The 17016-nt window shown below is 31.5% G+C and overlaps 2 protein-coding genes across 2 annotated transcripts; one reads left to right on the top strand and one right to left on the bottom strand.

Moving 5' to 3' along the window:
- Window positions 1–318: 318 nt before the first annotated feature.
- On the top strand, window positions 319–2686 carry PGSIP1 (plant glycogenin-like starch initiation protein 1). Its single transcript, XM_085670978.1, has 2 exons — window positions 319–1302; window positions 1420–2686. The coding sequence occupies exons 1-2, from the start codon at window positions 657–659 to the stop codon at window positions 2451–2453; spliced, it is 1680 nt and encodes a 559-aa protein (XP_085527104.1). The 5' UTR covers window positions 319–656; the 3' UTR covers window positions 2454–2686.
- A 3980-nt stretch (window positions 2687–6666) lies between these two features.
- On the bottom strand, window positions 6667–9126 carry LOC114178803 (putative pectinesterase/pectinesterase inhibitor 51). The gene is made up of 2 exons (XM_028064903.2): window positions 8020–9126; window positions 6667–7563 (listed from the first exon to the last, which is right to left on the bottom strand). Exons 1-2 carry the CDS (start codon window positions 8948–8950, stop codon window positions 6875–6877), a joined length of 1620 nt encoding a protein of 539 aa, XP_027920704.2. The 5' UTR covers window positions 8951–9126; the 3' UTR covers window positions 6667–6874.
- Between the last annotated feature and the right edge of the window lie 7890 nt (window positions 9127–17016).

Raw genomic sequence — 17016 nt, 5'->3', positions numbered from 1 at the left:
TTTTTATTAGACCATCCTAATTTTGGAAATTACATTTTATTTTATTTTTTTACATTTTGAAAATTTAGTTTAAAAAAATTCTAATTAATACTAAGGCTGACAAAAACAAGTCGAGTTAAACCGACCAAATGTTTAAATAGACTATTAATTTTTTGCTCGTCTGATTTGTATGACTTGTTTTATTTTATATGCATTGTATAAGAAAGGAAAAAGAATATTTGGGCTTGTATTTTACTGACCCAGCCTGGCCCAAAAAGATCAGGCCTAATTGTCCTGGTTATTTTCAGGTCACAGATTAATGAGCCCAATCTAGCAAGACCATTTTATTTTATACAGCTCTAGAGAATACATATTCAAAACAAAAAAAAGAGAGGGTTTGAAGAGAAAAAGAAAGGGGGTGTGAAAGGAATGGGCCTACATATTCAAAAAAATTTCAAATATATTTTCTTCCATCTTGGTTATATCTATTATTTTGACGTTGAACAACTACGTGGTACAGTGTAGATTTATACAAACGAAGATTAACAAAAGACAATGCTAAAAATGTCGAGAAAGAGAAGCCTATCCAGTTATCCATCAGAGACAGAAACTCAAGATGCAACTTTTCTTTCTTGAAAACTTCTCTCCTATTCATAACCATCTGCATTACTTGTGTAATGCTTCTTTATTCCACAAAACTTTACAACGGAAACCATTTATGGGGTGGATCAGATCCTCGATATACATCGGATGTAGACATTAACTGGGATGATATGTTACAAATTACAGAGAAACTGACAGGGAAAAAAGAATTTCAAGGAGTTGGGCTTCTAAACTTCAATAAGACTGAATTAGAGCATTGGAAACAGCTTATTCCTAATGTTACACATGTTGTCCTGAACTTAGAGTATGCTGCAGAAAACGTGACATGGGAATCCCTATACCCAGAATGGATTGATGAAGAAGAAGGGACCCAAGTTCCGATTTGTCCTTCCCTTCCAAGTCTTAGATCTCCTGGAATAAGGCTCAATCTCATAGCTCTGAAGCTTCCTTGTGTCAATGGAGGGAATTGGTCTAGAGATGTTGCTCGCTTGCACTTGCAACTAGCAGCAGCTAGGCTTGCAACCTCTTTCAAAAGCAATTATCCCGTTTATGTGCTTTTTGTTTCCAAATTCTTCCCAATACCAAATTTGTTTACCTGCAAAGAACTTGCCAGACATGAAGGGAATCTATGGTTGTACAGACCAAACCTGACTGTTTTGAGACAAAGACTCCTCCTCCCAGTAGGATCATGTGAACTTTCACTTCCTTTGAGGGACAAAGGTTAGTTCTGTTTTTCTAACACATGAGCAATAGAACATCATCATGTTGTGTTGTGTCTTCTTTATATTTCTTTTATCGAGTATGTGATTTGGATTCAATTGAATTAACTGCAAGCAGAGGTGATTTACGCGGGAAATGCTCGAACAGAAGCGTATGTAACTATTCTCCATTCAGCTCACGTTTATGTGTGTGGAGCTATTGCTGCTGCACAAAGCATTCGCATGTCTGGATCAACTCGGGACCTGGTTATACTTGTTGATGAGACATTGGGTGAGTACCACAGAAGTGGTTTAGAAGCAGCAGGGTGGAAGATTAGGAGAATACAAAGGATCAGAAACCCAAAGGCTGAAAAAGATGCTTACAACGAATGGAACTACAGCAAGTTTCGTTTGTGGCAGCTTACAGATTACGACAAGATAATATTCATCGATGCAGATTTGGTCATTCTAAGAAACATAGATTTCCTATTTGGAATGCCAGAAATCACTGCAACAGGAAATGATGGCACAGTTTTTAACTCGGGTGTGATGGTGGTTGAGCCATCAAATTGCACATTCAAGCTTCTGATGGATCATATTGATGAGTTTGAGTCCTACAACGGAGGGGACCAGGGATACTTAAATGAAATATTTACATGGTGGCACAGGATACCGAAGCACATGAACTTTTTGAAGCATTTTTGGGTTGGAGATGAGGAAGAGAAGAAGCAAATGAAGACTTTGTTGTTTGGTGCTGAGCCTCCAGTTTTATATGTGCTTCACTATCTAGGAATGAAGCCGTGGTTGTGCTTTCGGGACTACGATTGTAACTGGAATGCTGATATCTTTCACGAGTTTGCGAGTGATGTTGCTCATGAAAGGTGGTGGAAGGTGCATGATGAAATGCCTAAGCTTTTGCAGCAGTTTTGCATGTTGAAGTCAAAGCAGAAGGCCCAGTTGGAATGGGATCGTAGGCAAGCTCAAATTGCAAACTTCTCAGATGGGCATTGGCGAATCAGGGTTAAAGATAAGAGGTTGAAGAAATGCATAGATAAGTTGTGTTCATGGAAAAACATGTTGAAGCATTGGGGTGAAACCAATTGGACCGGTGATGATTCTTGTTATACTCCAACGCCACCTGCCATTGCCACAACATCACTTTCTGATCTGTGACATGAATTTAACTTTCTTGCGAGTGTGAATAAATTTCTTGGTGCAGAAAAATGGCATCAAGGGAGAAAATTTCCTGCTTAGATTTGAATCAACATGGTCTATTCTACTCTATTTTTGGTGTGTGCTGAGTCTGCTCGTCAGTGTGATCAGGTATTATAACAGAGTATTAAGACATTCACACTTGTATTCTTTTATACTCCCACTCCACAGTCAAATAAATTCTTATTTTATCAGTGAAACAGGTGTAAAATATTAATTTATTTGAAATAAAAGTAGAAAAAAATAAAAAAAATAAATATATAGATATAGATACAGATATTAATATTACAAATGTTAATATCCTTTTGATGCGATGAAGAACTTTCATGAATTTTGCAAAAAAATTAAACTGAAATAAATTACATTAATTATAAATTATCTTATATAACAATAGTAGTGAATAATTATTAAAGAAAAATTGTGTATTTTTGGATGTTTAGAAAATAAAAAAGAAAGCAGAATATTTTGATGGTAGACCTCCACGACAAAATGAGAAAATAAAAAAAATAATAGAAATAATAGTGATGGGAGAAAAAAAAGGAGGCATTTCTTAATATGTAATATTTAAGCTATCAATGTTTGATCCATTAAGAAAACAATAAATAATCTTTAACTAATAAATCAATTATAACCAGACCAATTTAAAGAAAGCGGTAATAGATCATTTAAAACTTTCAAAATGAAAACAATAACTTATGAAAAAACAAATAAAAATGTAATAAAATATTTCATTTGAAATAATAGTATTATATATTTATAGTAAAGTTATAAAAGAGTTAAATATATTATGAAAAAAATATTTAAAGTACATTTTTGTTGTCAAATTATAAATAAATCTTACATCAAAATAATTTTTTTAATTATATGAAAACGTTTAAAAAATTTATGAGAGTCAAACCGATGCACTTAGAGTTAGTAAAATAGACTCGATTTAAATAATGTTTGACCAAATTGAAAATAATAACCTAAATTAAAGAAGATCAATTTTTTCTAATTCCTTTAACCTACAATCCAATCAATTTAGTTGAATCAATTCAAATTTTTGAGTTATCTTTATAATAAAGTTATAAAAGAGTTAAATATATTATGAAAACAATATTTAAAGTACATTTTTGTTGTCAAATTATAAATAAATGTTACATCAAAATAAAATTTTTAATTCTATAAAAAAGTTTAAAAAATTTATGAGAGTCACACTCATGTACTTAGAGTTAGTAGAATAGACTCGATTTAAATAATGTTTGACCAAATTAAAAATAATAACCTGAGTTAAAGGAGATCAATTTTTTTCTAATTCGTTTAACCTACAATCCAATCAATTTAGTTGAATCAATTCAAATTTTTGAGTTATCTTTTAGTAAAGCTATAAAAGAGTTAAATATATTATGAAAAAAATATATATACATTTTTGTTGTCAAATTATAAGTAAATGTTACATCAAAATGATTTATTTAATTAATTAAAAACGTTATGACAGTCAAACTTATAGTTACTAAAATAGACCCGATTTAATTTTTGTCTAATTCGTTTAACCTATAATCCAATCAATTTAGTTGAATCAATTCAAACTTTTGATTGGACCTAAAAATAATATATTTTATTAAAATGTATACATGTGTTATATATTGTTTATACATTGATTAGTTACATCTTAAAAAAATTAAAAGTAATTTTTGTATGATTAAATTTGCGAAAATTATTTTATTTATATTTTTTAAAATCAAATAAAAAGTAACTCTTTAACACGATACTTAATTAGTTTAGACCAAAATTTTTAACTCATTAAGAATCCCTAACTTGACCTCATCAACATCAAGTTTCCACTTAAAAACGAACCATCCATCTCCACTGAATCAAGTAGATTTTTTCCTTGAAAAAAATCATCATAAAGATCTACAAGTTTGTGTATCACAAATTTATAGATTCAAAAAGGAAAGAAAGTCACAAAAAAACACAAATAGTTCAGCCTCACATAACTTTATTTTATGATACTTTTTACCCGTAGATATCAAATCGCTTCAACTTAGTGTTTTAAAAAGTCAAAAAATTATTAACAACTTTCTTAATGACGGTAGTACTATATTTGGATAAGAAAGAAAATTCTAGGAGATAAAATATAACTCATTAATAAGTAAAACAATTATTTGAATTAATGGCAATAAGATAGGATGAAATTAATTTTTATCCACTTTTTTAGTTGGATTGAAAGATAAAAGAAAATAAATCTATCTTTATAATGAAATAATAATAATAATATAACTCATTTATAAGAAAAATATCAAAACGTGCAGAAAGGAGTCAAAGATATAGACATTAAGATTTTTTGTATCCATCAATGGAAAATCTTCACTCTATGAAGAAGGAATTGAAATCCACTCATAATTATAATCCTTTCATCTTATATATTTATTCCAAAAAAACATAAAAAAAAGAAGTATTTCTTTCTTCTTCATTCACCTCTTTCCTCTTTGTTTCCCTCAAATGTGAGAGAAAATTCATGATACCAAGTCTCAAATAAATAATATTCTCATTTATTTCTCATTTGAATTTTGGTTTTACAAATGTTGGATATGAAACTTCCTTATGAAAAAGACTCCGTTATGAATATAGTTAGACTTTAACGGCGTGTGATATGATAAATTCAAATATTAACTAAGATAATTTTTTATTATTCTGATAAAATACTAAGAAAACTATTTCCACTTATATATAATAATATTTCTAATCGATTTAAAATTTCCTTCAATAAGTTTTGATCATCATAGGTTGACTAAATTCAATTGAAAGGGAAGATATAAGAAGTTGGATTGTGCTTCAGGTTTAAATTCAACACACAATGGTTGGGGACAGATGAATAATGGTTGAACCAATACACATATTATTCAACCATATTGTATTAGCAGAACCACTCTCTGACAAACTAGTTCAATGGGTTGTTAATTAGTACGACCCCTGTATTGATTATGAGCCACAATGTTCCAACAAACCTAGTCATTATTATATTCATATGTCGGAATAACAGCATTTGTATAGCAAGTGGATATACTCTAAATGCCTCATTATTCATCCTACAGCAGGTAGTGCAGGTAGTGGACAAACCACCCATTTCAAAGAGTAGCTAATGCATTATTACAGTGCCTAACCAACTCCCAAAATAGCATTATTAGTGCAGCAATGCACTAATGCTATTTTTTAATACATTGGCTAAGGTAATGAGACAAATTTGTGAAAATATATAATTTTGTCCATGCTCAAAAACTTCCAAGAATTATACCTTTTGGAAAAGAAATGTGTGGATGAATAATGGTGAACAAACTCTCACGTGACCTTTCCGCAACATGTGACTACTGCCAACACTTTCCCTTCACTCATATTTTATTTTTCTTTGAACACTGAATCCATCCATTAATTTTATTAAATGTGTAGCATACAATATTTTGTGGTAGAAGTAACTGCCCGTAGTTGCGTGGATGGTTAAAGGTTAAATGATGCGAAAATGACCAAACAATGATGTTTGTTTATCAAATTCCCGAGTGCTCCTACCACTGTCTCACCTCAAATTCCTTTGTCATTCACGTGCAACTCTATGTGAACATGGATCGATACTTTATTAATGGGAATGGGACGCATAAGCAACTAAATCACCCTTTTGCCAAACCTCACAGTATCTGCCACATCTACTACACTCATTTACTTATTTGCTTTAATTATATACACAATATGTTTCTGTTTATTTCTTGCCATTTGTATTATGGAAGATGGTTTACAAGTTTCGTCCATGTAGCAATTATAGAAATTGAAAAATCAATGCTTTTGTTACAAGATCGTGGTGCCCATACCGGTGGTGTTCACCCCCCACGTCGCTTTTTCTTCAGACGGAAAGTACAAATCTACTTCAACAGGTGACAGGTCGTGCTATGTAAACACCACTTGTGTGTTTCTTATTCATCGTTTAAATAAATTATTATTTTTACAATAATGTCCGGAATATCTTTCGCATACATTTTTCTTATGTAGTATAGCAAAACATGTAAACTTGGAACAGAGTATCGTGTTTGGAAGTCCCGTGTGTAACGATTCAGGCAAAAGCAAATTCTCATTTTCTAAAGCATGAGATCGATGAAGCAAGTTTTTGAAGAATATATATCATTTAGTTGGAGCTTGTTTTCCATGATTTTAACTGATAACCAAACACGTTAAATCATTCGTATAGGGGTGAACCCAGTAAAGAGAGTGAGATTACATCTGTTGCCACCTGTAGTTTTCCAGTACCACTCAAATTGATTTAAAATTTCTTCCTAACTGGAAAGCTATTATTGATATTGTATTGATTGATAATTGGTGATGTACAAAAGTCCTGCATTTGCTGTGATGTCCATTAACTACGAGGATGATGATGGAATCCAATCATTTCCTTGAATGAAGTTCTGTACCGAGTAGGCCACGACGTGGTCTTCAGGGATCTTACTACTCCAGGATACCCTCTGAGACAAATCAGAACCAGGACCCTTGTTCCCGAACTCCCCATAGTAAAGTGTCTTGAGGGCAAAGTCACCGGTCCATGGCATCCAACCCTGGGGTGTCACAATCACCTCCAACTCTGAATTAACGAAAACCGTTCTCGAATACTCCTTCCAAGGCCTACCCAAGTAGTTCTTGTGCACCTTTGGGTTGCGGTGATACAAAGCCATGTACTCCTCAGTGCCATTGATGACACAGTTCTGGAAAACAAAGCCTGTGGGTTGTGCTGGGTCCGTTCTGCCATGTGCAGTGAGAGCATTGTTCTCGCCCTTCTCTGGACGCACTTGCCTGGGACGAACCAGGACGAGACAGTCTTGGAAAACTGCGGCAGCGTTTCCAAAGATGAAATCCACGTTGCCCTCAATGCGGCATGATTTGTAGAATTGGCGCAGGGAGTGAGCATAGAGAGTGTCTTGGTTGCCCAAGAATTCGCAATTCTCAATCACAGAAAGATCACTGTCTGATCTGAATGCCACTGCCTGGTGTGCGTCAGGACCAGCTGTGTTCTCGATCGTCAGATCCTTTGCCATGAATCCATCCCCAAGAACCGCTGCCATCATAGTTAATATCAAATTAATTAATTAATCACATCTTTCACATAACTAAATTTTTCTTCCTTTCCAATTTCATTTTTTAAAAAGATGAAATAAATAACAAGTATAAACATAATTACAGAATTTTTTTAAAAGGTATTAATGTAATTTAAACTAAAAGATTAAGTTAAATAATCCTTTTACTTCTGAAAGTATAAATAGTGTCAATTTAACTCTGAAAGAATAAAAATATTGTTATCCGATATTTTAATTTCAATATGTAAAAAGTGAGCTAAGTTTATGAAACTATTTTATTAAGTTATAATATTTATACATTTTAATTTTTTAAGTACCAAATTAACGTTAAGCAGTAAAGTTAACTTTTGAGAAGAAATGTGATTTATCGTTAGTTGGAAGAGCTACTGAGGGAAGAAAATGACCAATTTACCCATAAATATATGATTGAAACGTACCGACGGTGGCAGAGTTGTAAGTTGTCATGGTTGGTTGCCCCACGTTAGCGTCACCGGTTATAACCGTTTTTCCAATGCCGTCACCCAAGAACACCACATTCCTCTTCGCCAACGGAACCCTAACGGTCTCCTTGTAAACTCCTTCTTTTATGAGTATGACAAACCGCTTCTTCCCGTCGCCGTTATCTGGCGCAGCGTTAACGGCCTCTTGTATGGTCTTATAACAGCCGTCAGCTCCGTCTTTACAGACAGTAACGTCGGGTTTCAAATTGGGCGGAACACCTCCCACGGTTCCGGAGTCGCCGGAGGCGAAGCTGCCCCAGAAGCCGTTGCGCTCGGTGGCGGGAGGCTTCCACGAAGCGGCGTCGTTTCCGAAGGCGTCCAGGGAGAAGGCCATGCTGAGGGCGTTGCTGGAGAGAGATTCGAGGGAGTCGATGAACGCCATCGCTTTGCCGACGGCCGCGGACACGTTCGCATATTTGAGGCTGTTCCAGCAGTCGTACTGGTAAGCGAGCGCCGCGCCCAGCCACGCGCGCGCGTCCTTGGTTTTGCCGAGTGGCAGCGCGTCGCTGGCGAGGGAAGTGCGGTGCTTCGAGTTGTCCAACACTTCAACGCAGGTGGAGGCGGCCACGGTGAGGTTGCGGCTGCCGGAAGCGCCGTCGAGGAGGGAATTCACCATGGACTGAGCGGTGGCGAGGTTTTCAGAGTAGATGGCGATGGCGGACTGGATTAGCTGGAGAGAGGTCGGGTTGGGCGGGAGTTTGGGGTATTGGGAGAGAGAGGTTTCGCATTGCTGCGGGAAGCGCGTGGCGGCGCAGGCTTGTTGGATCTCCGGCGTGACAGATTTGACGGCGGTGACAGGCGGGGTTTTACGGTGCGCGGCGGAGAGGGTTAGGAGGAGGAAGAGAGAAAAGAGGAAGAGATAATCCATTGTGGAATGTTGGGAGAATGAATGATTGTTGAACTTATTTATAGGTGTATGTGGTAATTCATATTTGATAATTTAGATTTTGTTTTTGTTTTAGAAAGATGGCAGTGGTATGAATCTGATGGCCCTGTTTTTTGTCTCGTGACTCTGAAGTTGGAAGCGGTTCACGGGTTTGTTTGTTGGACCGAGGGATGAAGAAATGGCCACTTTTGGAATTATTAATTTGATTATTAGGCTGCATTTATTTGTGTTTAATAGTGTTATTAATGCAGACATTATTATTATCCGAATTTATGGTAAGTTGTGATGAGAAAAGAGGATGACTGAAAAGTGAAGAGTGAAAGGGAAGACTTGAGTACGGACTACGGAGTGAGAGGGGGAGAGGTATTATTACGTTCCCAAGTATTGAAAATTTGACTGTTTAAAATATTTATAATCATTTAAATAAATTGTTAAATTTAATTGATATTAAATTCTGTTGAAAATATTAAATTATTTCATAATGAGAGATAAAAATTTAAGTATCGATTTAAATTAATAATTTCAGTGTATTTAAAATTTAATGTGCTTATTAGGTTTTTATATAATATATCCATATTTATGGAATAAAATTTATTGGAATATCTTAATAATTATATTTAATTATAACTTTATAAATCAATTAAATATTATAATAATTGTAATAAGTTTATTGAATTAATTATATAATATATAAAATGATATATTAAATTAAGTTGTGTAGTTAACAAAATAATGTTATACTTATTTTTTAATTTTTAAGTAATAAATAATATATTTAAAAAATTATTTTTTATAATAAGGAAAGTTTAGACTTATTACGTTACTTATGATATGATTCTTGTGGTTATGATACTCAATGTCAATGTCCTTGACATAAAGTATGTGTTGGAGATTTTATATCTATTATAAATAAGATTAATTTATAACATGGTATCATAGTCATCAAAATCTATACTTCTTAAGATTTGAGTCTATTTTATTACTTATTGTCAGATTTTTTTAATTTTCATGTTCAATGTCCTCGACATTAAATTTTGTTAGAGATAGCACATCGACAAAATTACACATAATTTTTTAATTAATTTACTTATTGTTTTATTTTACTATATTCATTTTTTACTCTTTCACATGTAATTTTGTGTTTTTCAATAAAAGAAAAAGAAAGTCAAACACAAACTTATTGTTCTATACTCATTTCTCATATGTTCAATTTTATTTATGAAGAAAAAAAAAACTTTTTCATACCTCACTTATACTAAAATATTATATTTCTATTTTTTTATCTCATAAATTTTTTGTACAATTAAATATATAAAATTTAAATGTATTATTTTAGATACGCCATTGCAAATGATGCAACGATGACAAAAAGGAGATATTATGATTAGATGGTGTAGAAATGAAGGGTGTGATTTATATGTATGGATTAATGTTCTTAAGGGTTGGTACATATGCTTTCATGGACCAAGACCATTTCATGAACCATCTTGAATCTATATTGTGTCAATAGATGACTCACATGCGCAACCATGACCTATGAGTATTTTAAATCATTCCACATAGTGATGCATTAACACTTTTATTTCATTAAAAAAAACACAACATGATAACTTTAGACAACTAACCTAAACCATGGGAACCTGAAGTTATAACCATAGCCCAAAACCAGAACCCTAGTGTTGATTATAATTGAATTATAACGCATAACTTCTTCTTTGTCTACTTTCTTTTGAGGAATAGATAGAATTTATCGGTGTGTTTAATAAACACGATGCACGAGAGAAAATTTCAGTTAACAAGACCAATGGAGGCTAGAGTGGCAAATGAATATGACTTTTATTTAACATAATGGAAGGGCATGGTGACTTACATAAACAAACTTGAGTTGTATAATGCACGTATTAAAAAAGGTTTTGAATGTGTTTGTTGCATTCAGAGATGAGTTCTTAAATATATTTGTTGACATTTATATTTGTATGAAGTAGAAAAAAAAATATAAAAAACATGAAGATGAGACAGTGTCAACAAAGAGGTTGTTTTAATTTGGAATTCTTGTTGTGAGTATATGTTTGCCAAATATTTGATTTATGGTGGGAAACATTTAGTATTGTGTTTTGGTGTGCATGATAAAAGTTGTATTAATTAATTAATTAATGAAGATGTTACTCTAAATTGTGTTTCAAAAAGTAGTTTACAAAAGTTTAATATTAAAAAAAAAAAACTCTTTCTCAAAAAGGGTAGTTTTGAAAATAAAATAAAGTACTAAAAGTGGGATGAATTTAGTTAAAGAGACAATAATATTAGCAATTATCTTAAACTTGATAATTTAATATAATATATATTTTTTTAAGTTACATATATATTTACCCTATCTTGTAACCCTAAGTCATTAGCAAATATATTTTCTTCCGCCGAAGTCGAGAACTCAAAGTCTTGAATTCTTTAAGACTTAAAGTCGCCATTGTTATTTGTCATTTGTGCTCACCGTGTTCTTCAAACCACCAATTATCCCTAAAATTGGTATGACGATGAAAAACCTTCTTTCTAGGTCTAATTTCCTTTTGATTTTAGAATTTTATTTTCCATTTCAGTCTTTTTTTTCCCCTTTTATTTCTTTAATTTTCCATTTCGGTAAATTAAGAACTAATTTTCCAATTTTATTTCTTTTTCCCAATTTTCTAGCCTTCACTTAATAAATTGCTGAGATCTACTATTTTGAGTCCTTCGAGTCGATTCTTCTTTCAGGTACTTATATCTTTTTGTCTTTTTAATTTTTAATTTTATTTATTTGTCTATTAATTGATACATTTCAAAATTAAAATTATGACAGTGTGTTTTTTGAGTGAACAAGGATTATTATGTTTAATTCTTACCATTTTAAAAGTTAATTACGTAATTGGGAGCAGTATCGTCATTTTAGGGCTATGTGCTTTATTTTTTTGCTGCTGAAGTCATACTATTTTAATTGCTAGCATTTATTATTAAAAATGATAGATTTAAGGGATTACAGATTTATAAATTATAATACAAAATGTTATATTCCAAAACACATATTCTCAATAATTCAAGTTATTATACAATCCAAATTAGTTTTATTTATTTATTTAGTAAAAATTATAAACTCATCCAACTTAATGTAATTAACTACATTTCATTTGGTCTAATGGTAAATTAGACTAAATCCCACCAAACTTGTTCCATGAAATTTAACTTAAAAAATTAGCTTATAAAAGAGTGATCATCAAGTTGTTCAATTTCGTATTTTTTTTTTCTTCAAGAATATCAAGTGACACTTATAACCATTCTTTTCAAACTTTGGTCATAAAAAAATGGAAAAAGACAGATTATGAAACATCCTAAGACTAACTTTCTATTCTCTCTCTTTCTTACTCCTCTCTCCACGTCTTGTTCGACAATGCATTACTTAACATAATTTTGAACCAGTTTCAATGTTAGGAACCTCTTTAACAAAACAAAATAGGTGACAAGGGATTATTCTGTCTCACTCCTCTTTTATAAGAAAAAAAAAATCCAACAACATTCTCATTTAAACAGAAAAATTTAGCATGTTCAAGTACCATTTTCACTCGATTATAGAAATTTTGGTGGATTTTATAGTACTTCAAAATTTAAAGAACATAACTCAATCAAAAATATCAAAATCCTTTGTTTTATCATTAAGGTAATAACAAAATAGTTAAAAAAAGATAAAAGAAAATATTTTAGAATAATCACTTTTATGAAAATGTAACTCTTCTGTTTTAAAACATTTTAGTAGGAATATTTAATTACAACATATTTTTAAAACAAATAAAAGTTTGTTTTATTAAAAAAATATTTTAAATTATTTTATTTTTATCTTTTCTTCTTTTATCATTACCTTGATATTCTTCATTTTTTTGTCCTTTTTTACTAAATTTTCTTGCCATCCTGCCTCTTGATATAAGAACCAATAGATTTTAATTGTAATTAAAAGTCATCTAAATGTCTCTCACCATGTCATAACTTCAAAAAAAAATTCATTGCATCCATATTGAAAATACCATATATTTTTAATATAAGGTAGAATCATCATGTTTGAAAATAAGTATTGATTGATTCATTTCATTTAAACTAATTGCAAAGTTATTATCACACATATCAACCCTCCACGATTCAAAACATGCAACCATTACTTTTAAAAGTAGTTAATATATCTTCATTGGCCGAGCAACATTAAGAAAATTTTGATCTAATTCTAAAATAAACAAAAACATCATGAATAAATATATGCCTTTTGCTAGTGTGAACAAAAATTGTACCTTTCCTCTCAACATGAACACTTTCTCCATTAAGATTGACATTGATTTGCCCAACCAAGAGATGAAGATAATTGAAGGTGTCATATGGCTTATGTGACCACTATCAACATAATATACATTTTTTGAATTGAAGTTGCATGCTTGAGTAGCCATAAACAATTGTTCTTCAATTTGGAATTTGAAATTGACTTGATGTACACTTATATATTTGTTTCAAACTTATAATCAATAAAAAAATGTTCTAAATATCATTATCAAAGAAAGATAACTTAAACCATAACAACATAAAACAAAACTACAACATCAAAAAAAAAAAATGAACTAAAAGAGATCAAGTTTCTGTATACACCCGAAGGCTATTACTTCCTGCACCTCTACAATTACTAATTGCACCTATATAATAATAGAAAAAGACTCAAACATCCTTCACCACTCCATCAAACGATCGCTAATTACAGATAAAGAAGAAGAGTGGGACAATGTTGTGGCGACGAATAGAAAAAATGCAAAAAAAAAGAAATCATTCTGAAAAATTCTGTCCAAAACTTGTTTCATGTATTTTGGAAAGCTATTTCCAAAACACATTTCATGCAGAGGTTTTCAGAAAATTCAAAATCATTCCAAAAAAATTATATATGTTCCGAAAAGTTTACTTTTAGAATCTCATTCTGAAAAACATATTCTAGAACACATTTCATATGTTTTAGAAATTTTATTCTAAAATCCACATTCCTGAAATCTTGTTCCAAAAAATTCTATTTCAAAAATTTTATTTGGAAAATCTTATTCCGAAAATTCCGAAATATCATTTGGAAGCGACTTTTATAAAGAAAAAAAAAATAGCCATTTTGAAATTTGAGATGCTAAAAAATATTATAGGGGTGCAGGAAGTAAAAGCCTAAGGCTAAATACATGGGAATCCCATCGTCATTCCCCTACATTTTTTTGATCAGCACCATCATACCCATACATGTTAATAAAAGATAATCCAGTATATTTAGAGTACAAATGTATCAAAAGAGTCAAAGTAAATTCATAACTCAACATTATCACTGATACAATCAAACTAACTAAAGTAAGTAAACATAATTAGTAGGAAGAATAATTTCATAACCCATTAATTTAACATGAACAAAGACACCCAAGATTCAGAACATCCTTCAGACTTGACAAAAAGTTCAACAATAAACAAAATATACTTCTGAATGATAATCTTTACATAATCTCCTCATGATCAACCCAATTCCTTGATAGGCCAAACCTCTGAATATGAAACAAGAGATAGAGTTTATTTTTTTTCATCTATATTTTCCATCTTGTCTACTTTTATATAATATAAAACTTTGAACTTATATTCAATATAACAAAATTCACTACTAAAAATTCTTATATTATATAATTTTTTTTTTACAAATTTGTTAAAAAAATTTGTAAGAAAAAACTTTTTTTTGTTATTTTGTTAAGAATTTTAATTGGCAAGTAATTTCTTCATCGATAATTATTTTCTAAAAAGTTATAAAATTTACAAGTATTTTTTACAAAATTTGTTGCGAAAAATGTTTTATACAAAATATTTTGTAAAAAAACTAGCAACAATTTCCTATAATTTTTTTTTATAACAAAACTGATAAATATATTTTACAAAAAAAATTTAAAACAAAATTAATAAAAAATATGAGATTTTTTTTAGTAACGATCGAATGACACTATCCAAAGCAAAAATAACTTTTGCTGCACAATATATTTTAGGCAATGTAAGAATCCTAACCAATACTTAAATATGTGACTCTTTGTTTGAAAGGACCGAATTCAGGAGTTGATAGAAAAAGTCGAAGAATGTGAGGTATAAGACTCCAAGAAACAGCGTAGAGAATTCAAAACAGCTTTTAAAATCATCCATTGATGCGAAGGAGAATTCAAAACAACTCGGACCAAGAACACTAAAGACCAATCAAGAATAAGGTTCCAAATCTCTACAACTCTTTATCAGCAGATTTTAAGGGGAGAACCTTCTTTAGACAAAATTATTATCCTTCAAGTCTTGCAAGATACTCCTCCTCAGGGATTTTGGTAGCAACATCACTCTTCATGCACGTGCCAGGGAATTCTGAGGTATTCACCAAGTGAGAATTACTGATTCCTCAACAGAAGAAACATATTAATTTCTCCAAAACCCGAGCATTGTGATCTTCAGCATCATTATTAACTTCCTGGCTGCGAAGAAACTTCCAAGAAGGAATCAAAGACTCCACTTTGATGATTATTACACACCAAAAATCCAAGATTCAAAAGAAACTTCTCTTTTCATCTTGGTGAACAACTATATTAACATGTATTTCTTTATTTGTGCTTGAATCTGAATGATCTTTGGATATTCTTAGAATTAAGAAATGTATGCATGTAAATGCTATTCAACCTATCGGGCACCTTATGTCGATTTCTATAAACTTTAAGCATAAAGATAGTTTTAAGCTAATAGTAATGTTAATGCATTACAGTACAGTAAGATATTCTGCCTTCCACATACCTCTTGCTCTATGGTTTCGCCATCATCTTTAATCTTGATATTGCTTCTGTTGTTTCCTGCATTCTTCATACCAAACTGTTACATTTAGGTTTGTCTGTCATGCTATTTAATGTTTGCTGTACAAGTTCGAAGTATACCTTCTACCCACAAGTGCACTCAATGTAACAGTCTATGTATATTTCCTATTCTTCCGGAAGAAAACAACATTGAAGAAATTCAATTCAATAAAGTTAGCAGTGTCAATCCACTGTATGAATGATGTAACCTTCAGTGATAAAGATAAATTTCTTTAAGTTCATCTCTCAGTTCTTGCAGATGATACAAAAGTTATAGCAGACCATATGTTTTAGAAGCAAAAGAAATGAAAGATACCATCTTTTTCCCTTCTTGTTTTGGCCAATACGAGGGAGGCCTAATCCTCCTTCCTGTATTATGTTCTTATTCTCTTTGACTAAATTCTTTTCGTTTTAGAATGGTCAGTTATATTTGTATCATGTATGGTTAATTTGAAGTGTGAATTTTGATAAGGTTGAATCCTGGAAACTTTTGATGGAACTGTTTGCATTCATGATTATTCGGTATTAAAAATGTACACACTCTCATTCATTTGATATTTATGCTGTTCCTATTTCTAGCATGCCATGTTCCTTTAGTGAAGGATATTAGAAGAATGAGGATAGATTTCATGTTCCTGTTTTATTCTATGTTACTTTTGTCGATGATGTTGTTGTTTTATCTGAATCAGAGCATTCTGCATCCGTCAAAGTGAAGCTTTAAGGCTTTGAAGATTAAGATGAGCGAAAGCGGCAGAAACACCTCTTCAAAGTTGGATTCAGGAGATGCACCTCAATTTGCATCTTATGGTATGGCAGCAAAATCTTTTTTAAGTTCTGAACATAGTTAAAATATGCAACCTAATTATTTGTCTGTCACTGTCCGCAAATTGTTCAACTCTTTAAATGGCTTAACCGACTTTAAGTACTTCTATGAAAACTTTTTGTCTCTGAAATTTTGTCATGTCATTTTGATCTCTACAATACAAGATATGGAAGATTATTAAATTATTTTTCAAAAAAGGCTAAAATCTAACGAAAAATAACAGTTCTTTTTTTTTCATAAATTTGATAATAGGCATCTATATCATTCCAGTGTTTTACTTATGAACACACCATAATTGTAGTCTGGTCATCTACAGGTACTACTAGTAGCAACAATTCAAA

The sequence above is a fragment of the Vigna unguiculata genome, chromosome 3 (genome assembly GCF_037176805.1).
Source record: "Vigna unguiculata cultivar grain cowpea cultivar isolate G323 ecotype 2 chromosome 3, ASM3717680v1, whole genome shotgun sequence".
In the NCBI taxonomy this organism is placed as follows: Eukaryota; Viridiplantae; Streptophyta; class Magnoliopsida; order Fabales; family Fabaceae; genus Vigna; species Vigna unguiculata.
Note: the sequence above shows the minus strand (reverse complement) of the source record. Positions and strands in the feature narration are given on the sequence as shown.

Excerpts from the sequence above, each read along its gene's own strand:
- LOC114178803 (XM_028064903.2), bottom strand. The coding sequence starts at position 8,950 with ATGGATTATCTCTTCCTCTTTTCTCTCTTCCTCCTCCTAACCCTCTCC. Across the intron at positions 7,564-8,019 it reads TTACAACTCTGCCACCGTCG|CGGTTCTTGGGGATGGATTC; the intron begins GTACGTTTCAAT and ends CTATGATGGCAG.
- PGSIP1 (XM_085670978.1), top strand. The coding sequence starts at position 657 with ATGCTTCTTTATTCCACAAAACTTTACAACGGAAACCATTTATGGGGT. Across the intron at positions 1,303-1,419 it reads ACTTCCTTTGAGGGACAAAG|AGGTGATTTACGCGGGAAAT; the intron begins GTTAGTTCTGTT and ends AACTGCAAGCAG.